Raw genomic sequence first — 23,302 nt, forward strand, 5'->3', positions numbered from 1 at the left:
TGGCATGATCTTGGCTCACTGCAAGCTCCGCCTCCCGGGTTCACGCCATTCTGCTGCCTCAGCCTCCCAAGTAGCTGGGACTACAGGTGCTTGCCACCACGGCTAACTTGTGTTTGTATTTTTTTAGTAGAGACAGGGTTTCACCATGTTAGCCAGGATGGTCTCGATCTCCTGACCTCATGATCCACCCGCCTTGGCCTCCCAAAGTGCTGGAATTATAGGCGTGAGCCACCAAGTCCGGCCGCCTGACTGCTTTTTAACAATCTTTTTATAACAATTTAACAAACTAGTAATTTAGTAAAGCTAAAGATTTATGGTTTTTTAATGCTGAAATGATGAATTCTCCTCCTTAAAGAACAAAAAGTAATTATTCAAACCTGGACAAGAAGAAGTTAGCCTACCTGAGTATGACTGATCGTTATATGGTTGCCATGAAGAGGTGACTGGCGATCTTTCTCCTTACTGTGACGACTACTCTGTTTACTGCGTTGTAGCTGCTGTCTCAGTTTGGCAATCTGCTTTGGGGGCAGGGAAAGAGAAGCAAGAAGAGAATAAAAGTGAATACCAAATTTTTATATTTATTTCTTCAGTTTTGGGGTATTGATTAAAAAAATTTCAAGTTTCTAAGAAGAGACAGTATTTCACCACAATAATTTACCCTTGAAAGTTTTTAGGATTAAGATTATTAAAAATGAGAAATAAATATATACTACAAATGCTTCACTTTTACAAATTTTAATAGTGTTATTGGTAAATACACTAACTACATTTACCCAGATTATTTCAGATTTTACCTTTGTAACACCAGAAATATCTTCCTATTTGAAAACCTTTTATAAGATGAAAAATAGTATTTCAAATGCCTACTGATTAAAATTAAACCTGAATTCTAAACATAGGCACATTAGTTTCTAAGTTCCTGTCTTACATAAACAAAATGGATCTGGTTTATCAATTACTAAACACTTTAAAATTGTAAATCCCATGATGTTGTGGAGAATCAAAGCTATTTAGTATTAGTAAATTATTAATATATTACTATATATATTGCTCTTCAATCACAAAACCTATAAAAACAAATATAATTTAGGGTATATTCTCCTAAAAGGAAGGTTCACACTTCTCTGGTTTCACAGAAAAGTCATTACTATAATATGACCTGGAATTCATTAAACTACTTACATATTTTAGGTGATGTAAAAAAATTTCTGAGTATTTTAAAGGAAACCATTAACAATTTGGGGGAAGTCATTTAATATTGGTATTATTTTCCTTGTAGAAAAGATGATGTTAATCAATTAATAATTATTCCCTGAACATCTACGATGAGCCCAGAGAGATACAACAAAGATACAATGTATTACAAAATTATCTAAATATTTACCTTGAATAACCATGGCAATATAAAGCACAATAGAAAATTACTATTAAAGCCTATAAATGCTCAAGGGTAAAAGTATATAGGTTGCTGAGAAAACTAATGTTTACCTTTGGTTAACAGTAGAAGAGAAAACAATATAGAAGAAAATGAAGCACTCAAACAAGGAAGAATTTATATCCTTTCTTTTATGCTGAGATCTTTACATCCCTTTAAGTGTTTTAAAGCTCTATGTAGCTTATGGATCTCTCATAAAATGTGCTTGCAAAAGATGTACAAATAAGATTATGTTAATATTTGTGTTCCTTCCTCTCTGTTGAACTGAAATAATTTTCTTGCAGAGAACATTAATTTTCATAAGAAAATGATCAAAATTTGTAGGTAATTAATATAAATCAAGACCGATAATTCTCTATGATAAAAAAGAAATAGGATTTCAAATTGTACAATTCATTTAATTAGGACAGAGGTATAAAAGCAAACCCAGAAAAGCTTATATGAAAGAGCTCAGAATGCCTAGAGATTAATAATATAATTTGTACTTGCTCATTTAAAAAATATTTAAAAACCTTAAAATTGATAAATATTAGTCAAGGCTTCTGAGATGTCAAAATAAGCCAGAAAAGTTTTGTTCTAAGCCGACTTAACAAACCCTTGAAGATGAAAAGCCTACATCATGCTACAAACCTTACTTCACTTAGATTACCAACCTAAATAATACAATCCTATAGCTTTTCACAGGTACTGTGAATTCCAAAGACAGACCTTCTTTGGGATATAACATAGTTATGCTCGTGTTTACAATTCAGTGGGAATTAGGATAAAAGTCCATCTTCCTAAATATATATTATATACTTGGCATATTTCAAATTCTAGTCAAGAAGTATGTGAGAAGCCTTCTTTCAACTTGAAACAGGTCCCAATTACACTAGCTCCAACATTTTAAAAAGTTAGGGAATAAGTCAGCTGGGTGCAGTGGCTCACACCTGTAATCCCAGCACTCTTGAGAGGCTAAGGTGGGTGGATCAGGAGTTCAAGACCAGCCTGGCCAACATGGTGAAATCCTGTCTCTGCTAAAAAAAAATACAAAAATTAGCCAGACGTGGTGGTGTGGGCCTGTAATCCCAGCTACTTGGGAGACTGAAGCAAAAGAATTGCTTGAACCTGGGAGGGGGAGGTTGCAGTGAGCCAAGATCCCACCACTGCACTCCAACCTGGCCAACAGTGCGAGACTCTCTCAAAAAAAAAAAAAAAAAAACCATGAAAAAGTTAGGAAACACGTGATCCTGGGTCACAAGGAATAAATAATAACTATATAGAGAGAAATTAGCATAGTCACAAAGAAAAGATTAAAGCATTTATGAAATTAAATGAAGAAAAACCAGAAACTGGCCTTACTTAACATCTGAGAACCAGAAACACATTTTTTGAAAACTTAGTAACATCAGCTCTGTTTACTTGCTATTTTTGTCCTGTTTATTTCCCCCACTACTGTTACCATTTTAAAAAATAAATAAAAAATGCAAAACCAAAACCCTCATCCTCAAAAGACTGGTTGAGCACTTTTGCCTCAAGGACTGAAGAAGACAGAAATCTTTCTCAGAAAGAATTATATTCCACCATAGAGCAGGGAAATGGGAAATCTTAACTTAAAAGGATTAAGTGATGGCAGTGAGAAAGGAAGCAGGATTTGGGGGCTTTGGGAAGAGAAGAAAAAAAGAAGGGAGCTAGCCTAAAACCAGGAAAAATGTTATAGGTTATCACTAGCAAGAGACCTGGTGTCCTCAGTTCATCCTTCTTATCCACAGGTGCCACTGCACCATGATACCAGCACAACCATCATAGGTAGCTGGAAAGAGAAGTAATCCTTATTTCTAGTGTTAGGACAATGTGGGAAGTACGCCACTGCTACCCTAAGACCACTAAACAATATTTGCTATAGAAAGACCACCCATTACATACAGTGGTTAAGGTCTCTCTATCGCACTACTATAGGTTGGTTTATAAACCAAGATTCCACAGAACAGTGTTTCAGTGGGAAAAATACATCCTGGGTGTGAGACATCTAACTGATAACCAAACTTTTAAGACATAACCAACTCAAAACTAGGAAATTAATCTTGGAAGTTAGCTCCCCACAACTTAAGAACAACCTTTTGAAAAGAGAAAATCCAATACATAAACTATAATAATTTGTATTCAATAGTTAGAAACTCTGAATATTTAAAGATAACCTGCCCTAGGGTGCCATCTTTGGTTTGCGGTTTGAGTGTTAAGCAAGCATTAAGGCACCAGACTGAGGGGTAAATTCAGGCCAGACCAAGCTCTACTCAGCAAGCTGTAGCCTTAGCAGAATACTCAGGCTACCTGAGAGAAGACTTTTCCTTCACTAAAAGACACTGCCCTTTAAAAAAAAAAAATCTTATGCTAGTGGGGCTGCATCTACTTAGAGGGAGTGTTTTTATCTAATTCACACAAAGGTGACCTATAGGGTAGCACCTGTCCAGAACATGGTGACTAAAGCTAAAATCCTATTTAACAGGAACCAAAAGTAATAACTAAAATTCTTTTCATCTTTGAAAACGAAGGCAGAGAGACCATTAGAATAAAAAGGCAGACCATGTACTGGGAAAAGATATTTACAACACATATATCCAATGAAGAATTCATATCCTTAACATGTAAAGAACACCTACAAAGCAATAAGAAAAAGTCTAAGAGTAGGCAAAAGACTTGAACAGGTACTTAGCCAAAGAGAATATCCAAATGGTCAGTATGCATAAAAAAGGTGCTCAACATCATTCTAATGACGGAAATATAAATTAACACCCATCATAATGTCGAAACTTAAAAGATGACAAAACCAAAAAATGACAAAGACATCAAACAACTGGAACTCTCCTTCCATTGCTGGCGGTGAAGGGTGTTCTTTTATTTTAACATAGTAGCCTTGACCACAGAAGATTTTCTGGGGAAGTGCTTGTATCCTCAATACTAGGTCACTCAAGGTAATAGCTCAAGAGCAGAAAGCAGAGACTTGACTCAAATTAGGCAAAAATTCTTAGTTCAGTTACCTGGATGGAGAAATGAATGACATGTCCAAGGCTGTAATTAGGTTCTAAGGTTCTTAGTAGGAAACAGTACTAACAGAAGAGAGAATCATGCTGATTACTGAAGAGGGCTGGGGAGCTATGCTTCCTGCCTTGCATGGCAAAGAGGAATGAGCTATCAGAAAATAGAAGACCTCTGCAAACATACAACTATGATGTCTATTTCTGTTAATGACATTTCTAACAATTAACAGACATTAGAACACACCCTCTTCATGTAAAGGGATATTCCTATAATAGAAATTCATCCTTTGCCAAATGCAGGTAATACAATTTTAAACAAATTATAATTCAACGTGCTGAAAATGCTCTGATGATGCACTTCTGCGTAATAACATATTCTTTCTAGCAATTATTAAGAGTAATTATAGTCCAGTTTGTCTGATGACTGTGTCAATTAACAATAGAAAAGCATCATTAAAATTTTCCTATCTAATTATTTATTGAGTACCAGCATTGTAGAAGGCACTCTGCTACTTGCTTTTATGTGAATGATCTCATTTATTTTTCAACAAAAGCACATGAGCTAGGTACTATTATTATTATTATTTTAGAGGTGAAGAAATACAGGTAGAAAGGTTAAAAAAAATCTTGCTAAAAGTCACACTATTAAGTGGTAAACAAGTGTTTGGACTCAGTAAGTGGAATTCCAGAGTCTGCTCTCTTCATCACCATTCTATACTGACTGGAGAATGAAGTTAACAACTCACAAGGAGATAAAGCTTTACAAAAATTACAGACAAATGGGAATGGAAAAGGTGACAAAGGCTGAACTGAGATAACTCCTTCCCCAAAACAATCACTGAAGATATTAACTCAAGTAATTTTTATGAAAATATAATTTGAAAAATCATGAATCTCAAGCTGTTATTCTCTTCTTTATAAAATGGGAAATATATGACAAACTTTAATGCTTTTAAAGATCACGTATCCCAAAAGAAAGGTCTATAGACTAGTTAAAAGCAAATTTTATATATTATATCCCTCAACACATAAATTTTATGTACTATATCCTGCAACAAAAATCTCAAATTTCTAAAAATAAAAATTTTAAACTTCTTCTGCCTTCTTATAAGTATGAATAATCAGTGTTGTTTTCCTGTTTTTCTTTAAAGTGTCAGTAAGTAAACCCTGATGAACAAAATGCTCTTCATTCGACACATGCATACAAACATGCACAAAGAAAATACATACGTGAAAGCACAATATATATACACAGGGAGGGGTCATCTGTAAGCACATCAACCCCTATACATCCATTCACAAACAGACATGCTTGCCCACATGCAGACTTCACATAAACCCACTGATCCAGGAACAGAGATTCCACATACCACGCACCCCTGAACCCCCAGATTCACCTCTACAGATATAGCTGGCTTTGGGAGAATTTGTATACACATAAGTTTTAATATGGAAACGTATTTACAACTATTAATAAACCATATTTGTCAACAGAGACATTTTAACAATACCAGATGAAAATTTAAAAACACTGTTCACAAACTCATCTGATGCCTCAAATTTATAATATTGCAGATGAGAAGAATTCAAAAACGAAGTATCTTCCCAAGGTGAAACAGCTAAAAAATGGCAAATCCAGTTCTATATCCTTCATTTGTAACCTCTATTACCTAGCAATGCTACTGAATACTGTGTGTTCAACTGTAAATAACTACCAATAAATAACTATTGGCTGATAATTTAAACCACTGAATAACTTTCTTTTTTAATGCTGGAGATATTACAAGCTGTGAAACTGAAATAATGATGAACGAAAATTTAATGAAGCGATTAAATGACTGTATACTAACTTACTGGTAAGTTTCTATATTTTTTGATAAACAATTTGTGTGACCTTCTAAATTGTTCCTATTGGGTCTGGTTTTTAAAATATAATAAAAGGATTATAAAATATATTTACAATTCAATTAATTTAGACAGAGACTTTACTGGATATATGTATTTTAAAAGGTTTATAAAATAATTCCTTTGATTTCAAAGAGATAATACAAAATATTCAGACTATTATCTTGTAGGTCCAGAGAAACCATTATTGCAATTGTTTTTCCCTAATATCATTACAAATATGTACTGAAAATACCAAGAATGAACAGAATGTTAAGGCAGACTGTACCCTCTCAGTAAAACTATAGTTTTATTCAAGTATAAGGAAAGTCTTACTTTAAAAAGGAGACCCTATCAATAATACTCATTAATCAATTTTGACTGGAAGCGAGAAACATCCCTAATCATTTATTTTACTCCTTCAGATGGTTCCATCTAAAAAAAATATAACCTACTAATGAGAGTGCTTACTGGTGAAATAAAGAAGCAACATGTGATTTTATTCTTCTTTCCACTGAATGCCTTAAAGAATAGTAAATCTATCTTTTTCAATTTTTGCTTATAAACATCAGAATAGCAAAAAAAAAAAAAAAAAAAAAAAAAAAAAGAAAGAAAACAACAATATAACAGTTTTACTTATGTTCCCTCTGGGACAAAGAGCAAATGTGCTTACTGCTTGTCATAAAAGCAGTGGACTACCCAAGCTCAGTGTTCCTCTTCTATAATATGATCTACTGTATGTAAGGATCCATCTGAGTCTTCCTAATTTCCCCATGGGACTTGAGGTCCAGGAGAATTGACAATAATTTGATGTTCTTGATACTTGCTGTGCTGTGAATAATAAAGTCACCTGTCTCTAAATCAGGAGTCTTATGTCTTCTGCCAGTATTCATAAAAGAGTAACAGGTTACCTTATTAGGTTCCAAGTAGGATAAAATCAAATCTAATACCTAAGACAGTATACTTCCTCCTTTACCTCAAATGAAAAGAGAGGAGTTTTAATGGAACAACTTGGAAAGACTGATGTATGTTCCCCATAATTAAGGGGACTGGTATTTGCTTCATACTCTGCACACTGAAAAGAGTGAGGTAGGATGATACAGATTTACTGCTGCATTAGAATAAATCTAAACTCCCTGTATTAACCAGACCCCCCCCCTCACACCCCCCCAAAAAATTGGTGAGAGTTTCTCAGGAGCCATTTTGGAAATGTGAGTGTGAGCCATCATGAAGGATTGTCTTAGGTCCTTCTTAAGAGGGCCACCAAGAAAGGGAAATAGAGCTCAGCAGCTGAGAAGCTGAAGGTTATTTCTAGAATTCTAGAGGCTAAGGAGAGAGTAAAAGATACGCTAACCCAGAAAGAACTGTAGGTAAGAGATGTGCAGAAGAGGGGATCTCCAAAGACCCATGAAAATATAAGAGAAGTTGACTTTAAAAATCTGTTAAGAAAAAGTAAAAGCTCTTATGACAGTAGCAGTCAAGCAGGAACGTTTCTATTCCATTTCCTTTTCCCTCATTTTTCCAAGCTCCAACCCCACAGAGGTCAGAAATAGAGACTGCGGAGTTAGGGAAAAAATGAGCAAGAAAGAGAAAAGAAGCCCCTGGGATCCCTTCACCCATGATAAGTCACCCAGCAGCAGTACGCTCTGGGAGAAGGGAAGTAGCTATAAACATAAAAAGAGATGTAAGATTTGATCATCATAAGAGATAAGAAAGCATTTACTCACTTAAAGGGAACGAACACAGGAGTTTAGGAGTGATCAGATTCTAATTTTCTATTATGGGCAGAAGAACTTCTGTCACTGAATAAAGGTAGTGGGACCTAATAATAAAGTCCTTTTGTGATTATCACTTAAAAGTCTTAGTTGTGTTGTCTAATATGTAATTAAGCTCTTTAAGAAGTAGACTGTATCTAAAGCTTCTTTTGAAATGGTAGATGCTTTACACAATACTGAGCATACAGTCTTACTCATTGGATGTTAATCAGATTTGACACTACATAAACTAATGCAGTGTCACAAAAGGCTGATAATGAATGCTAAAAAGTTATCTTAAGCATCTACTTTTCTTAGTTTTTACCTCAACTAAATGTGTGCGAATTAACTGTTGTAAAAAGTGGTATTCATTAAATCCTTATTTCCTTAGCGGACATCTTCAACCCTACTTATGCTTTATACATTAATTTTAAATTATTGTGTTATTTCAGCAAGGAAACACAAATCTAAACAATGGAAAAGTATATGCACACAATTGTTCAGAAATTAAACAAGTGTATAATCTAAATAAATGCTGGGTTAGCAAATCTCCAGTAAATACAATGCACTGGAGAAAAATCAATCTTTTCATAAAGGGAAATGATGTTTCACTTGGATTCATTTCCTTAACATGGTCACAACTTCATTGTATACGAGCATTAACTGTGATTTCTAATAAATGCGTTGATAGCCTGGTTGCCATTTCTTTGTAAGTAATATACTTTTCCCTAATTGCTAGAATGTGTGTGTGTGTGTATTCTTGATCTACAGTTCCTTTATGCTATACTTAGAGGTGTTTTTTGTTTGTTTTTCCCTCCCTATTTCTCCTCATTGAAACTGGTAGCTTTTTCAATCTGAAGACACACATCTTTCTCCAAATCTAACAAATTTTCAGCCTTGGAAAATTTCTCTTCCCTGACACTATTCTTACATTCTGGAACTCCTCAGTTATCTTTGTCAACAAAAAAAGTCAAACTCTGTATTTGAAGGTATTTATTCTGAGCCAAATATGAGTGACCATGGCCCATGTCACAGCCCTGAGGAGAACATGTGGCCAATGTAGCTGGGGCACAGCTTGGTTTTATACATTTTATGGGGACATGAGACATCAATCAAATACATTTAAGATATACATTGGTTCAGCCCACAAAGGCAGGACAACTCGAGGCAGGGGCTTCTGGGTTATAGGTAGATTTAAAATTTTTCTGATTGGCAATTGGCTGAGTTATTATCAATAGAAAGGAATGTCTGGATTCCGATAAGAAGTTATGGAAACCAAACTTTTATTGTGCAGAAGAAGCCTCCAGGTAGCAGGCTTCAGAGAGAATAGATTGTCAATGTTTCTTATCAAACTTAAGGTCTGTGTTGATGTTAAATGCTGGTCAGCTTTTCCCAAATTCCAAAAGGGAGGAGGGTATAAAGAGGTAAATCCACCCCTGCTTCCCATAATGACTTGAAACAGTCTTTCAGGTTAACTTTCGGTTCCTGGCTGAGAGGAGGGAGTCCACTCAGATGGTTGAGGGAGGGCTCTGAATTTTATTTTTGGTTTATGTCTTCCATGTCTCTTTTCTTTCACGTTTTAAACCTCTTTCCCTCTTTGTTCTACGTTCTAGGTGACTTGATTCATCCTAAGTTTCAATTTCAATTCCCAGTTGATAGTTCTGATTCACGAATTCTCTCTTCTGTTATGCCAACTTGACTTTAATCCACCCAACAGTTTATTTTTAATTTTATCAATTTTTTTTACAAGATTTGCAAGTGGCCCCTTTTCATTCCACCTGTTCTTATTTACTTCTTCTCTCATAGTGAATTATGACTTCATTTGAAAATCTTAAACATTTATAAGGTTTTTTTTTTTTGGAATTGTGGTTCTTACTCTCGTTTCCTCAGATGTAAATGATCCTACTTAATATGTCTGATATCTCTTATGGCAATATATTTCCTTATGTTTCTTAAGATATTTATTTGCAAGGTCATTTTATGTGGAAGTTTTATCCTCTGTGAACTCCTGCCTGCTGTGCGGTTGCATGGTTACTCACACTCTCTGGAGATACACAGCTCCAGAGCAGGTCTAACATTAAGAAGACTGGAACTTTGGTCCTTCATAAGTAGAGCTCTAATCCAGGTGCTACCTCTACATATATTATAGGATTACACTCCTATTTTTGCCTAACTGCCTCATTGAGTCACAGGAAAACACCAACAGTGTCAGGCGGAATTATTTCAGGTATAGTATTTCAGGTATAGGTGCACTGCCTAAAACACGGTCCCAGTTCCCTACTTTTATACTGAGAATCCAGTTCCAATCTCCTGCCATTTGCAAAATACTTTTGGTTCTCTTTCCCACGAAGATCACCTAGGTTTCTGTACAATAGGTCCTTTCATTATATTGTTGATTGAAAACAACCAATTCCAGCTGGGGCCACTGTGTGGAGTCTGCAATCTCTCCCCATGTCTGCATGGCTTTTTTTCTGGGTACTCTGGCTTCCTCCCACATCCCTAATATGTTGCCGTGTCTAAATGTTCACAGTCTGAGTGAGTGTGGGTGCATCTGTAAGTGTGCCCTGTGATGGAATGGCATCCTGTCCAGGGTTGGTTCTCACCCTGTGCACTAACCTTCCAGGATACACTGCAGCCATTCATGACCTTGCACTGGTACAGTTGGGTAAGTAATTATAATATCTTATTTTTATTACTCTTTCTTAAATTTATGTCCAGTTCACAGTTATTTCAATGTTTAAAGTTTTTTGGTCTTTATCTAGAAGTCTGGTGATGTTTTTATAACCAGAAATATGCCATAAGGACTTAACTCTTGTTTCTGTCCATTAGCCTACTTGGTAAAATTGGTTTCATTATACATCATTTCCTTTAAAGTCAGAGTTTCCAAGAACCTACTGACAACATTGAGGACTTACTGTAAGCATCAACATCCACTCATCACTAAGACTTTCTTTTCTACTTCTATGGTCTGTTGAGATTTTTCTTGTCTTAAATGTAGATAAAATGTATTTACTTATGATTAAATTTTTTCACACTGCATTCTTATAGGCTTGGAGCAAAGAAAGGCATAGTATATACAAGTGCTTTTGCTGACATTTTAATCAGAAATCCTGAAGCAAATTATCTGATAGGGAGAGTATACATGTGAATTATGAAGAATAGATGTGCCAGGCACAGTGGCCCACATCTGTAATTTTAGCACTTTGGGAGGTAGAGGCTGGACAATCGCTTGAGCCCAAGAGATTGAGACCAGCCTGGGCAACATGCCAAAAACTTGTCTCTACAAAATATACAAAAATTAGCCAGGTGTAGTGGCATATGCCTGTGGTCCCAGATACTCAGGAGGCTGAGAGGTAGAAGGATCACTTGAACCCAGGGGGTCAAGGCCTCAGTGAGCCGACATCACACCACTTCACTCCAGTCTGGGTGACGGCAAGACCGTGTCTCAAAAAAAAAGAACAAAAAGGAATGGATGTAATACTGTTTAATTTGATCCTATGTCAAGGAAGATGATGACACATTATTTCAAAAAGCACTGAACTTTAGTGGTCTGTAACTTGTAATAATATTTAGTACTTTGGTCAGGCACGGTGGCTGACGTCTGTAATCCCAGCACTTTGTGGGACTGAGGCGGGTGGATCACGAGGTCATGAGATCGAGACCATCCTGGCTAACATGGTGAAATCCCATCTCTACTAAAAATATTTAAAAATTAGCCAGGCGTGGTGGCGGGCACCTATAGTCCCAGCTACTCAGGAGGCTGAGGCAGAAGAATGGCGTGAACCCAGGAGGCAGAGCTTGCAGTGAGCCAAGATTGCACAACTGCACTCCAGCCTGGGCGACAGAGAGAGATTCCATCTCAAAAAAAAAAAAAAAAAAAAAAAAAATTAGTGCTTCAGCAGTAGTTTTGATTTTTCATAATTTTCTCAAATTATAATTATTGCCATCTATTACAACTATTCTTCCTTTTTCATGTTTAGTCTTCACCCATGTACTCTCATCATATTTATAGCCCATTATACAGAATTTAGTATCTTCATGAAATACCATGAAAATCACATTAGTCTTTTATATCGATTCCCTTTTTTCAGTTTTATTGAAGTATAATTTACATTCCATTAACTTCATCCATCGTAATAGTAAAATTCTTAAGTGTGCCTTGAGATTTCTAATAAATTTCTCATCAATTTACAGAATTATACAATAAGAATCAAAATCCAGTTTTAGGAATTTTTCATCACCCCCCAAATTTCCCTTCATTCTATTTATTGCCAATCACCAGTTTCCTGGTCACAGGCAACCATAATAGGCATTTTTTCCTTTCTATAGATTTGCCTTTTCTGGAATTTTGATAAAACTAGAATCATATAACATGTAGTCTTACTCATCTGACTTCACTTAGCAAGGAATGGCAAGCTATGTTCTGCTGGCCGTATCTAGCCTGTCACATGCTTTTGCAAATAAAGTTTTACTGGAACATAGTCAAACCTACTCTATACTGCCTATGGCTGCTTTCACACTACCACAGCATTGCTGAACGAAGGCATACTTTTAAGATATTGAAGGTTTGATTCCAGACTACCACCACCACAAGAAATAAAAAATACAGCAATGAAGTGAGTCACATGATTTTTTTTGGTTTCCCAGTGCAAATAAAAGTTATGTTTATACTATACTGTAGTCTATTAAGTGTGCAACAGTAGTGTCTAAAAACAATATACATACCTTAATTGTAAAATACTTTATTGCTAAAAAATGCTAACGATCATCTGAGTCTTCAGCAAGTTACAATCTTTTTTATGGTGAAGGAATTCAAATGTTAGCTGACTGATCAGGATGGTGGTTGCTGAAGGCAGAGGCAGTTGTGGTAATTTCTTAAAACAACAGTTAGGTTTGCCGAATTGACTGACTTTTCCTATCATAACAGATGTCTTCGTAGCATACGATGCTGTTTGATAGCATTTTACTTACAGGACTTCTTTTAAAATTGGAGTCAATCCTCTCAAACCCTGCTACTCTTTATCAACTAAGTTTATGTAATATTCTAAATCTTTTGTTATCATTTCCACAATGTTCACAGCCTCTTCACCAGGAGTAGATTCTATCTTAAGAAACCACTTACTTTACTCATCCATAAGAAGCAGTTCCTCATTCAAGCAAATTTGATCATGAGATTGCAGCAAATCAGCCACATCTCCAGGTTCCACCTCTATTTTTCAAAGAGACAGGGTCTTGCTATGTTGCTCTGGTTTCAAACTCCTGAGCTTAAGTGATCTCAGCCTCAAAGTGTTGGGATCATAGGCATGAGTCACTGCACCCAGTCCAGGTTCCACTTCTAATTCTAGTTCTCTTGCTACTTCTACCACATCTGCAGTGACTTCCTCCACTCCAGTCTTGAACCCCTCAAAGTCATCCATTAAGGTTGGAATCAAGTTCTTGCAAGCTCCTGTTAATGATATTTTGAAATCCTCCAATGAATCACAAATGTGCTTAATGGCATCTAGAATGGTGAATCCTTTCCAGGTTTTCAATTTACTCTGCCCAGATCCATCAGAGGAATCATTATCTATGGTACCTGTAAGCCTTACAAAATGTACTTCTTAAATAATAAAAATTGAAGATTGAAATTACTCCTTGATTCATGGACTGCAGAATGGATGTTGTGTTAGCAGGCATGAAAACATTAATATTTTTTTATATCTCCATCAGAGCTTTTGGGTGACCAGGCAAATTGTCAATAAGCAGTAATATTTTGAAAAGAATCTCTTCCTTTTTTTGAGCAGTATGTCTCCATAGTGGGCTTAAAACATTCAGTAAACCATGCTGCAAACAGATGTGCTATCATCCAGGCTTTGTTGTTCCACTTTGTAAAGTACAAGCACAATAGATATAGCATAATTCTTAAGGTCCCCAGGATTTTCAGAATGGTAAATGAGCACTGGCTTCCATTTAAAGTCATCAGCTGCAGCTGGGTGTGGTGGCTCATACTTGTGATCCCAGCACTTTGGGAGGCCGAGGCAGGAGGATTGCTTGAGCCCAGGAGTTCGAGACCAGCCTGGGCAACATAATGGGACCTTGTCTCTATAAAAATAAAAAATGATTAGCTGGGTGTGGTGGTATATGCCTGTAGTCCCAGCTACTTGGGATGCTGAGGTAGGAAGATTGCTTGAGTTGCAGTGAGCTATGATCATGCCACTGTACTAACAAGAGAGTCAGCCTGTCCTTTAAAGCCAGGCATCATCAACTTCTCTCTAGCTATGAAAGTCCTATAGGACATCTTATTCCACAATAAAGCTGTTTTGTCTATATTGAAAACCTGTTAGTGTAGTCACCTTCATGAATGATCTCAGCTAGGTATTCCAGTTCACTTGCTGCAGTTTCTACATCACCACTTAGTACTTCTTCACCTTGTACTTTTACATTATAGATATGGCTTCTTTCCTTAAACCTCAGAACCAATGTCTGCTGGCTATAAACTTTACTTCTGCAGCTTCCTCTTCTCTCTCAGCTGTCACAGAATTGAAAAGAATAGGGCCTTTCTCTGATTAAGTTTTGGCTTAAGGGAATGTTGTGGCTGGTTTGATCTTTTATCTAGTCCACTCAAATTTTCTCCGTATCAGCTATAATGCTGTTTGTTTTGTTATCATTCTTGTGTTTGCTTGAGCAGAAGTTTTATTTCCTTCAAGACCTTACCCTTTGCATCCACAGCTTGGTTATTTGGGTGCAAGAGACGTAGTTTTTGGTCTGTATTGGCTTTTTACATGCCTTTCTCACTAAGCTTAATCATTCCTAGCTTTTGACTGAATGTGAGAGAGGTAAGACTCTCCCATTCATCTGAACACATAAGAGGTCACCGTAGGGATATTAGTTGGCCTATTTCACTATTATTGTGTCTCAGGAAAAAAGGAAGACCAAGAAGAGGGAGAATGATGGGAAAATGGCAGGTCGATGGAACAAAGCACATCCATACATTTACGGATTAAGTTTGAATGATGCTGCTATTAACATTTGTGTATAAGTCTCAATGTAGACTTCTTGTACAGACTTTTAAGAATGAAATTGTTGGGTTGTATGCTAAATTTCTGTTTACCTTTTTGAGGAACTAGTAAAGTGTTTTCCAAAGTGGGGTTTTACCACTTTATATTCCTAACAAAGTCTGAGAGTTCCAGGTCCTCCAAATCCTAACCAATGCTTGGAATTAATCCGTCTTTTAAATAATAGTCATTGGTGTGTGTGTGTGTGTTAATTATATCTCACTATGGTTTTTAATTTTTTTTTTTTTTTTTGAGTCAGGGTCTTGCTCTGCTACCCAGGCTGGAGTGCAGTGGCATGATCACAGATAGCCCACTGAAGTCTCAAACTCCTGGACTCAAGCAATCCACCTGTCTCAACATCCTGAGTAGCTGGGACCACAGGCATGCACCACCATGCCTAGCTAACTTTTGTATTTTTTTGTAGAGATGACATCTTACTATGTTGCTCAGGCTGGTCTTGAACTCATGAGCTCAAGAGATCCTTCCATCTCAGCCTCCCTAAGTGCTGGGATTATAGGTGTGCACCACCACACCTCCTTCATTGTGGTTTTAATGTTCATTTTCATAATGACTAATGAATGATGTTGAGCACCTTTTCATGTGGTCATCTGCCATTCAATGTATGAATTACTCTTTGATGAAATACTTTTTTATCATTTATTTTTATAGATTTAGGGGGTAACGTGCAGTTTTGTTACATGGACATATTGTGTAGGGAAGCCTGGGCTTTTTTTTTTTTTTTTCCCCAAGACAGAGTCTTGCTCTGTCGCCCAGGCTGGAGTGCAGTGGCCCGATCTTGGCTCACTGCAACCTCTGCCTCCTGGGTGTAAGCGATTCTCCTGCCTCAACGCCCAAGTAACTAGGATTGCAGGAGCCCACTGCCATGCCCAGCTAATTTTTGTGTTTTTAGTAGAGATGGGGTTTCACCATGTTGGCCAGGTTGGTCTCAAACTTCTGACCTCAAGTGATCCACCCCGCTTGGCCTCCCAAAGTACTGGAATTACAGGTGTAGGGGACTGCGCCCGGCTGAAGTCTGGGCTTTTAGTGGAACCATCACCTAAATATTGTAACCATTAGGTAATTTTTCATCCCTCACCCCACTCCAACCCTTCCAAGTCTCCAACATCTATCATTCCACCATGTCCATGTATACATATTTTTTAGCTTCCACTTATGAGTAAGAACATGTAATATTTCACTGCTTGAGTTATTTCATTTAAGATAATGCCCTCCAGTTCCATCGATGTTGCTACGAAAGACATGATTTCATTCTTTATGAAATAATAGTATTCCATTGTGTGTATATATACATATACACACACACAGACACACCACATTTTCTTTATCTGATCAGCCATTGACACTTAATTCCTTATCTTTACTACTCTGAATAGTGCTGTGATAAACATTTGAGTGGAGGTGTCTCTTTGATACAATTTCCTTTATTTTGGGTAGATATCCAGTAGTGGGATTACTGGATCAAATGGCAGTTCTGTTTTTAGTTCTGTGAGAAATCTCCATATTTTTGCATAGAGGTTATAGTAATTTACATTCTCACTAACAGTGTATAAAGTATTCCCTTTTCCTCACCAACATTTATTATTTTTTTGACTTTTTAATAGTCATTCTGACTGGTATAAGGTGCTATCTTATTTTGATTTTATTTTACATTTCTCTGATAATTAGTGATACTGGGCATTTTTCATCTCCTTGTTGGCTATATGCATGTTTTCTTTTGAAAAATGTCTGTTCATGTCCTTTGTCCACTTTTTAACAGGGTTATGTACTTTTTTTTCTTGTTGCATTGACTTCCTTGTAGATTCTGCATATTAGTCCTTTGTCAGATACATAGTTTGCAAATATTTTCTTGCATTCTGTAGGTAATCTATTTTTTCTGTTATTTATTTTGCTATGTAGAGGTTTTTTAGTTTAATTAACTCCCATGGGCCTATTTTTGTTGCATTTGCTTTTGAGGTCTTACTCATAAATATTTTGCTTAGGCCAATGTTCAAGTTTGTCCTAGGTTTTCTAGGTTTGTCCTAGGTTTCCTCCAAAATGTTTATAGATTCAGGTCTTACATTTAAGTCTCTAATCCATCTTGAGTTAATTTTTGTATATGGTGAGAGATATGGGTTCAGTTTCATTCTTCTACATATGGCTACACAATTTTCCCAGAACCGTTTATTCAATAGAGTATCCTTTCCCAAGCATATGTTTTGTCAGCTTTGTCAAAAATCAGTTGGCTTTATTTCTGGGTTCTCTATTCTGTTCCATTGATTTATGTGTTTGCTATCCTACCAGTAGCATTCTGCTTTGGTTACTACAGCCTTGTAGTATACTTTGAAGGCAGGTAATGTGATGCAATAAACTTTTCTTCTTTTTTTGCTTAAGACTTCTTTCACCATTTGGGCTTTCTACGAATTTTCAGATTCTTTTTTCTAATTCCATGAAAAATGACCTTGGTATTTTGATAAGAATTATACTAAATATGTAGGTGGCAATTTTAACCATATTAATTTAAGCTCTTACAATCCAAGAGCTTAGAATGTTTTTCCATTTGTTTTTGTCGTCAGTGATTTCATTGGTGTTCTGTTCCATGCATTAATGAGAAGAATGTATATTACATGGCTGTTGTGAATGTTCTGTAAATGCCTGCTAGGTCCATTTGATCTAGAGTCCAATTTAAGTTCAGAGTTTCTTTTGTTGATTTTCTGTCTTGATGACCTGCTTAGTGCTGTCAGTGTGGGGGCTGAAGTCCCCAACCCACTATTATTGTATTACTATCTGTTTTCTTAAGTATAGCAGTATCTGTTGTATGAATCTGGGTGGCCTAGTATTGAGTGCATATATATTTAGAATTGCTATATCTTCTTGTTGAATTGATTACTTTATCATTATTAATGACCTTATCTTTTTTTTCCTGTTGATTTAAAATCTGTTTTATCTGATGTAAGTATGACTACTCCTGCTCACATTTGCTTTCCATTTGCATGGAATGTCTTTTTCCACCCCTTTACCTTGAGTCTTTAAGTGTCTTTAGCAGTTAGATGGATTTCTTGTAAGCAGGATATGGTTAGATCCTGCTTTTTAATCAATTCTGCTAAGCTACATCTTTTAAGTGGAGCATTTAACCCATTTATGTTCAAAATTAATATTGGTATGTGAGGTTTTGTTCCTATCATAATGTTAACTTACCTAGTTGCTTTGCAGTTTCAGTCGTGGAACTGTTTTATAAGACCTGTGAGTTTTATCCTTTCATGTGTTTTTATGATGGTGAGTGTCAACCTTTAATTTCCATGTTTAGAAATCCCTTGAGCATTTCTTGTAGGACCGGTCTTGTGGTGATGAAGTGATGAATTCTTTCAGCATTCACGTGTCTGGGAAATACTATTTCCCCTTCACTTACCAAGCTTAGTTTACCAGCATACAAAATTCGTGGTTGACAGTTTTCTTTTTCTTTTAAGAAGTCTGAAATTAGGCACCCAACCTCTTTTGGCTTATAGGGTTTCTGCTGAGCATTCTGCTGTAAGTTTGTTGGGGTTTCCTTTATAGGAGATTAAATGCTTTTCTCTTGCTGATTTTAGGATTTCTTTCCTTCATATTGACTTTAGATAGTCTGAAGACTATATATCTTGGTAAAGTCATCTTGCAATATATCTTTTGGGTTTCCTGGAGCCTCTTCTATTTCAACATCTAAATCTCTAGTGAGATGAGAGAATTATTCCTCAATTATCTCCTCACATAGATTTTCCAAACTTTTTACTTTTCCTTCTCCCTAAGGAAGAAACCTTCTCCCCATGAGTAAGTTTGGAGGTTTTACATAATCTCATACTTCTCAAAGGCTTTGTTCATTTTTCAAAATTCTGTTTTCTTTTTCTAGCTGGATTAACTTGCAGGACCTGTCTTCATGCTCTGATATTCTTTCTTCTCATTAGTCTAGTCTACTTGTTAAAACTTTCAACTATATTTTGTAATTCATTCAATGAATTTTTCATTTCTAAAAGTTCTGGTGGATTTAAAAAAGTATCTCCTAATACATTTTTCATTCACATCTTGAATTGTTTTTCCAATTTCTTTGTATTGTTTTTCAACTTTCTCTTGGATATTACTGAACTGTAAATATCACTATTTTGAATTCTTTATCTGGTATTTAAAAGATTTCACTTTCATTAGGATCTATTGCTGGAGAGTTAGTATGATCCTTTGGAGGTGTTGTAATACTCTGTTTTTTCATACTTCCAGAATTGTTTCTCTGGTTCCTTCTCATCTGGATAAAGTATCTCTTCTTATTTTTGAATTTACTTTTGTTTGGACATGATTTTTTCCCCATCTACTATAATATACATTGTGTAAGGCCTTTTGGCTTTCATTCTGGGTACTTTCCACTGAAAGGAAAGTTTCTATGAGTTACTTGATTACAGACATGCTTTGTGTGATGGCTTCTCAAATACTAGTTGTAGAAGTGATGTACTGGGCATGTGAATAAACTCACTGTCTCTTGGGCCAGGATGGTGGAGGTCTCAGGGAGTTTATCTCATTACCCAGAACTGTGCACCTGTGTTAGCAGATTTTGTACTGGGTTGTGCAATTTAACCTACAGACCAATAGGTGGTGCTTACGTGTAAAGGCCAGCTGCAGTAGAAGCAGACAGGTCTTTGCTTGATCTTTGTTTACTGGAAGGATCTCTCTGTTGCCTCAAATTGGCCAGACTGTGTAATGCACAGTAGCCTAAGATCCCTGTTCAGTCCCTGATGGGGACAAAGCTGGGTAGAGCTAAACCACCAAGCCTGCTCTTCAATATTCCAATGGTGGACACAAGCACTAGCCCTGAAGCGGATGGTGAGAGGAGCTCCTCATAGAATGTGACAAGCTCTCTGTGTAGGGGAGAGAACTGCCCCAGCTCCATACCTAGGCAGGCAGGAACATGATTTGCCTCCCTGTCACACCCCTGTTTGGCACTCGGGACACTCTGATGGGACAGACAACACTGTCTATATCCAGGCTGCAATGTAGCCAAGAGCTGTGAAACATGCCTGTCCCACAGCTTGCTGACAAAATGTCTTTGGTTAGAACCTGTCTTTGGCCTAAAACATACACCTTTGTGGCTCTCCTGATTTCTGCTGCAGGAACACAACAACTCCACATATAAAGGGGGAGGTGCCCCACCTTTCACACAAGGCTGGGCCCGGCTTGAATAAATTCTTTTCTTATTTTTTAGATTTTCATTGTGGACACAGCCATACCTAATTGCCCTTGAATGGCTGTCTTCTGATATTCCTGTACCAACCTCCCCAGGAGAAGCCATGGCTGTGTCCGCAGCAGTGGACAAGCTGCAAAGGAGAGATATCCCTTCTCCATATCTGTGCTTGAGCACTGAGACCACTGGCTGCTGGGATGGAACCCTGTTCCTCCCCTGAAGAGCCAAGCACAGTGCCCATTTCTGCACTGGAAGTGGCAGCCACTCTCAGCCAAGTGGGGAGTTCTTGGGCAAAGGACAGCACACACTCTGGCCACCTTGTCATAAGGGGTACTCCTTTTGTGCACTGCACTTTCCCTTCCCTTAGGAGCAGCACTCCCTGAAGGATAGACCACTGAGAATCCTGCAGCTCCCCTGGGTCCAGCCAGCCCTATATGGCTGCTACAATCTGAGTGAGTGCCAGGGAATGTCTATATGGGATCCAGTGATGTGGAGACACAAGGGCTGAGGTTCGTTGGGCAGGACTCAGTCCCTCAACAGGTATGTCCCAAATACTGGATCTGCCATCACAGCTTGGGTCCTCGGGGAGGGTAAGCAACCCAGCACGAGGTGGTAGTCTGGGGTAATGCCCTTAGTAAGTCCCCAAATCACCACCCACACCAGTGTTTGGATTCATAAGGGCAGAGGAACTCTCAAATACCAGCAGTTTGCTGAGAGGGGAAGGTGAGCCAAAAACACTCCCACCTACCCTTTCAACAAAATAGCAAGTCCCTTGGGCTTCCTAGCCAATCTCTGCCAGCCTGTTTTTCCTTCTTTTTCTATGTCCTAGCTTCTTCCTGTGAGTTCTCCACTAGACTCCAGCACTCTCCCCTTAATACTCTATTCAAGTAATGATTATTCACTTGTAACCATGGTTCTTCTTTCTGAGACCTGGTGTCTGATGTCTCTTATCAGCCATCCTCTTCTCTGGTGAAATACTTCTATTCAAGTGTCTTACCCATTTTTAAAGTAGATTATTTATCTTCTTACTGATTTGTAAGAATTCTTTATATGTTCTACATAGAAGCCCTTTATCAAATATATGATTTGCTAATATTTCTTCCAGTCTGTGGCTTGTCTTTTTATTCTCTTAGCGGTGTATTTTGAAGTATAAACGTTAATTTTAATGAAGATCCAATTATCTTTTTTTCTTTTATGGCTTTTACTCTTGAGATTGTATCTAAGAATGCCTAATTAAGATACTCCAGAAGTTTTAGAATTTTAGAGGTTACATTTAGGATTATGATTCACTGAAAGCTGATTTTTCTTTATGGTGAGGGCTAGGACTTAAGGGTATTTTGTACATACAAATATTCAATTATTCTAACAATGATTGTTGAAAAGACTGTCTTTTTCAATTAAATTATGTTGGCATCTTTGGCTAAAATAAACTGACCACAAATATAAGGGTTTATTTCTAGACTCACAAATGTTGTTCCATTTACCTATAAATCTTTATGTGTGCCAGTACTATACTAACTATATTAATGTGGGTTCAAAGGAACCATTGAAATTGTGTAATATAATTCTACCAAATTTTTTGTTTTCAAAATTATTCAGACTTTTCTAGATCTTTTGTATTTCCATACCTACTTTAGGATTAGTTTGTCCATTCCTAGTAAAAAACAAACTAAAAAACAAAAGCCCTGGTATTTTCATAGAAATTGCATTAAATCTATACATCAATTTGAGAATTACCATCTTAATATTGATTCTTCCAATCCATGAACAAGTTAAGTCTTTCCATTTATTTAAATCCTTATTAATTTCATCCAGCAATGTTTTCATTATATAAATTCTGGAGTGCTCTATTATTTCTAAACACTTTTATCTTTTTTGATGCAACTGTGAATACATTATTTTCTTATTTTTTAATTATTCATAGCTACTACCCAGAAATATAATTGATCTCTGTATGTTGATCTCATATCATGTAACCTTGGTAAACTTGTTTATTAGTTATAATAATATATCTGTACATTCCACAGGAGTTTTTACATATAGGATTATGTCTTCTGTGAATAAAGAAGTTGCACTGCTCCCTTTATAATCCGAATGTCTTTTTGTTTTCTTGCCTGACTGCACTCGCTAGAATCTCCTGTACAGTAATGAATAAAAGTGGTGACAAGATGACAGTGGACATCCTTGCCTTGTTCCTTAGGAGAAAAGCATTCTGTTATATCACTGAATATGAATAATCTATAGTTTTCTCATAAATGCATTTTATCAGATGAAGAAAGATTTTTCTGTTCCCAGTTTGTTGAGATTTTTTTTAAAAAATCATGAATGAGTGTTGAATATTGTCAAAATTTTCATCTGACTCTACTTAGGTGATTATGTAATTTATGTCCTTTATTCTATTAATATAATGCATGCCATTAACTGATTTTCTGAGGTAAACCATCATTGCATTCTTCGGACAAATCCCACTTACTCAGGGTATATAATGCCTCTTATTTATTGCTGGATTTGATTTGCTCATATTTTATTAATAATTTCTATATTTATATTCAAGATGGATAATCTTGTTTTATTTTCTTGAGATGTCTTTGCCTGACTTTGAAAGGAGAGTACTTATGACATGAAAAAATAAATTGGAGAGTATTTCTTCCTTTTCTATTTTTTAGAAAAAGAGTTTGGAAAGAATTAACATTATTTTTTCCTTAAATATTTGATTGAATTCATCAAATGTGACCCTGGGGTAGTCTCTGTGGGAAGAATTTAAATTATTTATTCAGCTTCTTTACTTGTTATAAGTTTCTTCACATTTTCTGTTTGTTCCTAAGTCAGCTTTGGCACTTTATACCTTTCAACTAATTTGTGTCTTTTAGGAATTTGTCCATTTCATCTCAGTTTTCTAAGTTGATGGCATAAAGTTCATAATATTATTTCATAATATTTTTTAAGTTTGTACAGTTGGTAGTAATGTCACCTCTTTCACT

The 23,302-nt window shown here is 36.4% G+C and overlaps 1 protein-coding gene across 7 annotated transcripts in view; it reads right to left on the reverse strand.

Annotated features, from left to right (window-relative positions):
• GLCCI1 (glucocorticoid induced 1) overlaps positions 1 to 23,302 on the reverse strand; it is a 128,833-nt gene that overhangs the window by 32,588 nt on the left and 72,943 nt on the right. For 4 of the 7 annotated variants that reach the window (XM_077997017.1, XM_015134020.3, XM_015134019.3 and 1 more), the window contains one exon: positions 402 to 515. In XM_077997017.1, coding sequence (XP_077853143.1) covers positions 402 to 515 — 114 coding nt within the window. Of the gene's footprint in view, positions 1 to 401; positions 519 to 23,302 lie in introns of all 7 variants that reach the window. The other 3 variants (XM_077997016.1, XM_015134018.3, XM_028846029.2) reach the window with 1 other exon arrangement.

Source organism: Macaca mulatta, chromosome 3 (genome assembly GCF_049350105.2).
Source record: "Macaca mulatta isolate MMU2019108-1 chromosome 3, T2T-MMU8v2.0, whole genome shotgun sequence".
In the NCBI taxonomy this organism is placed as follows: Eukaryota; Metazoa; Chordata; class Mammalia; order Primates; family Cercopithecidae; genus Macaca; species Macaca mulatta.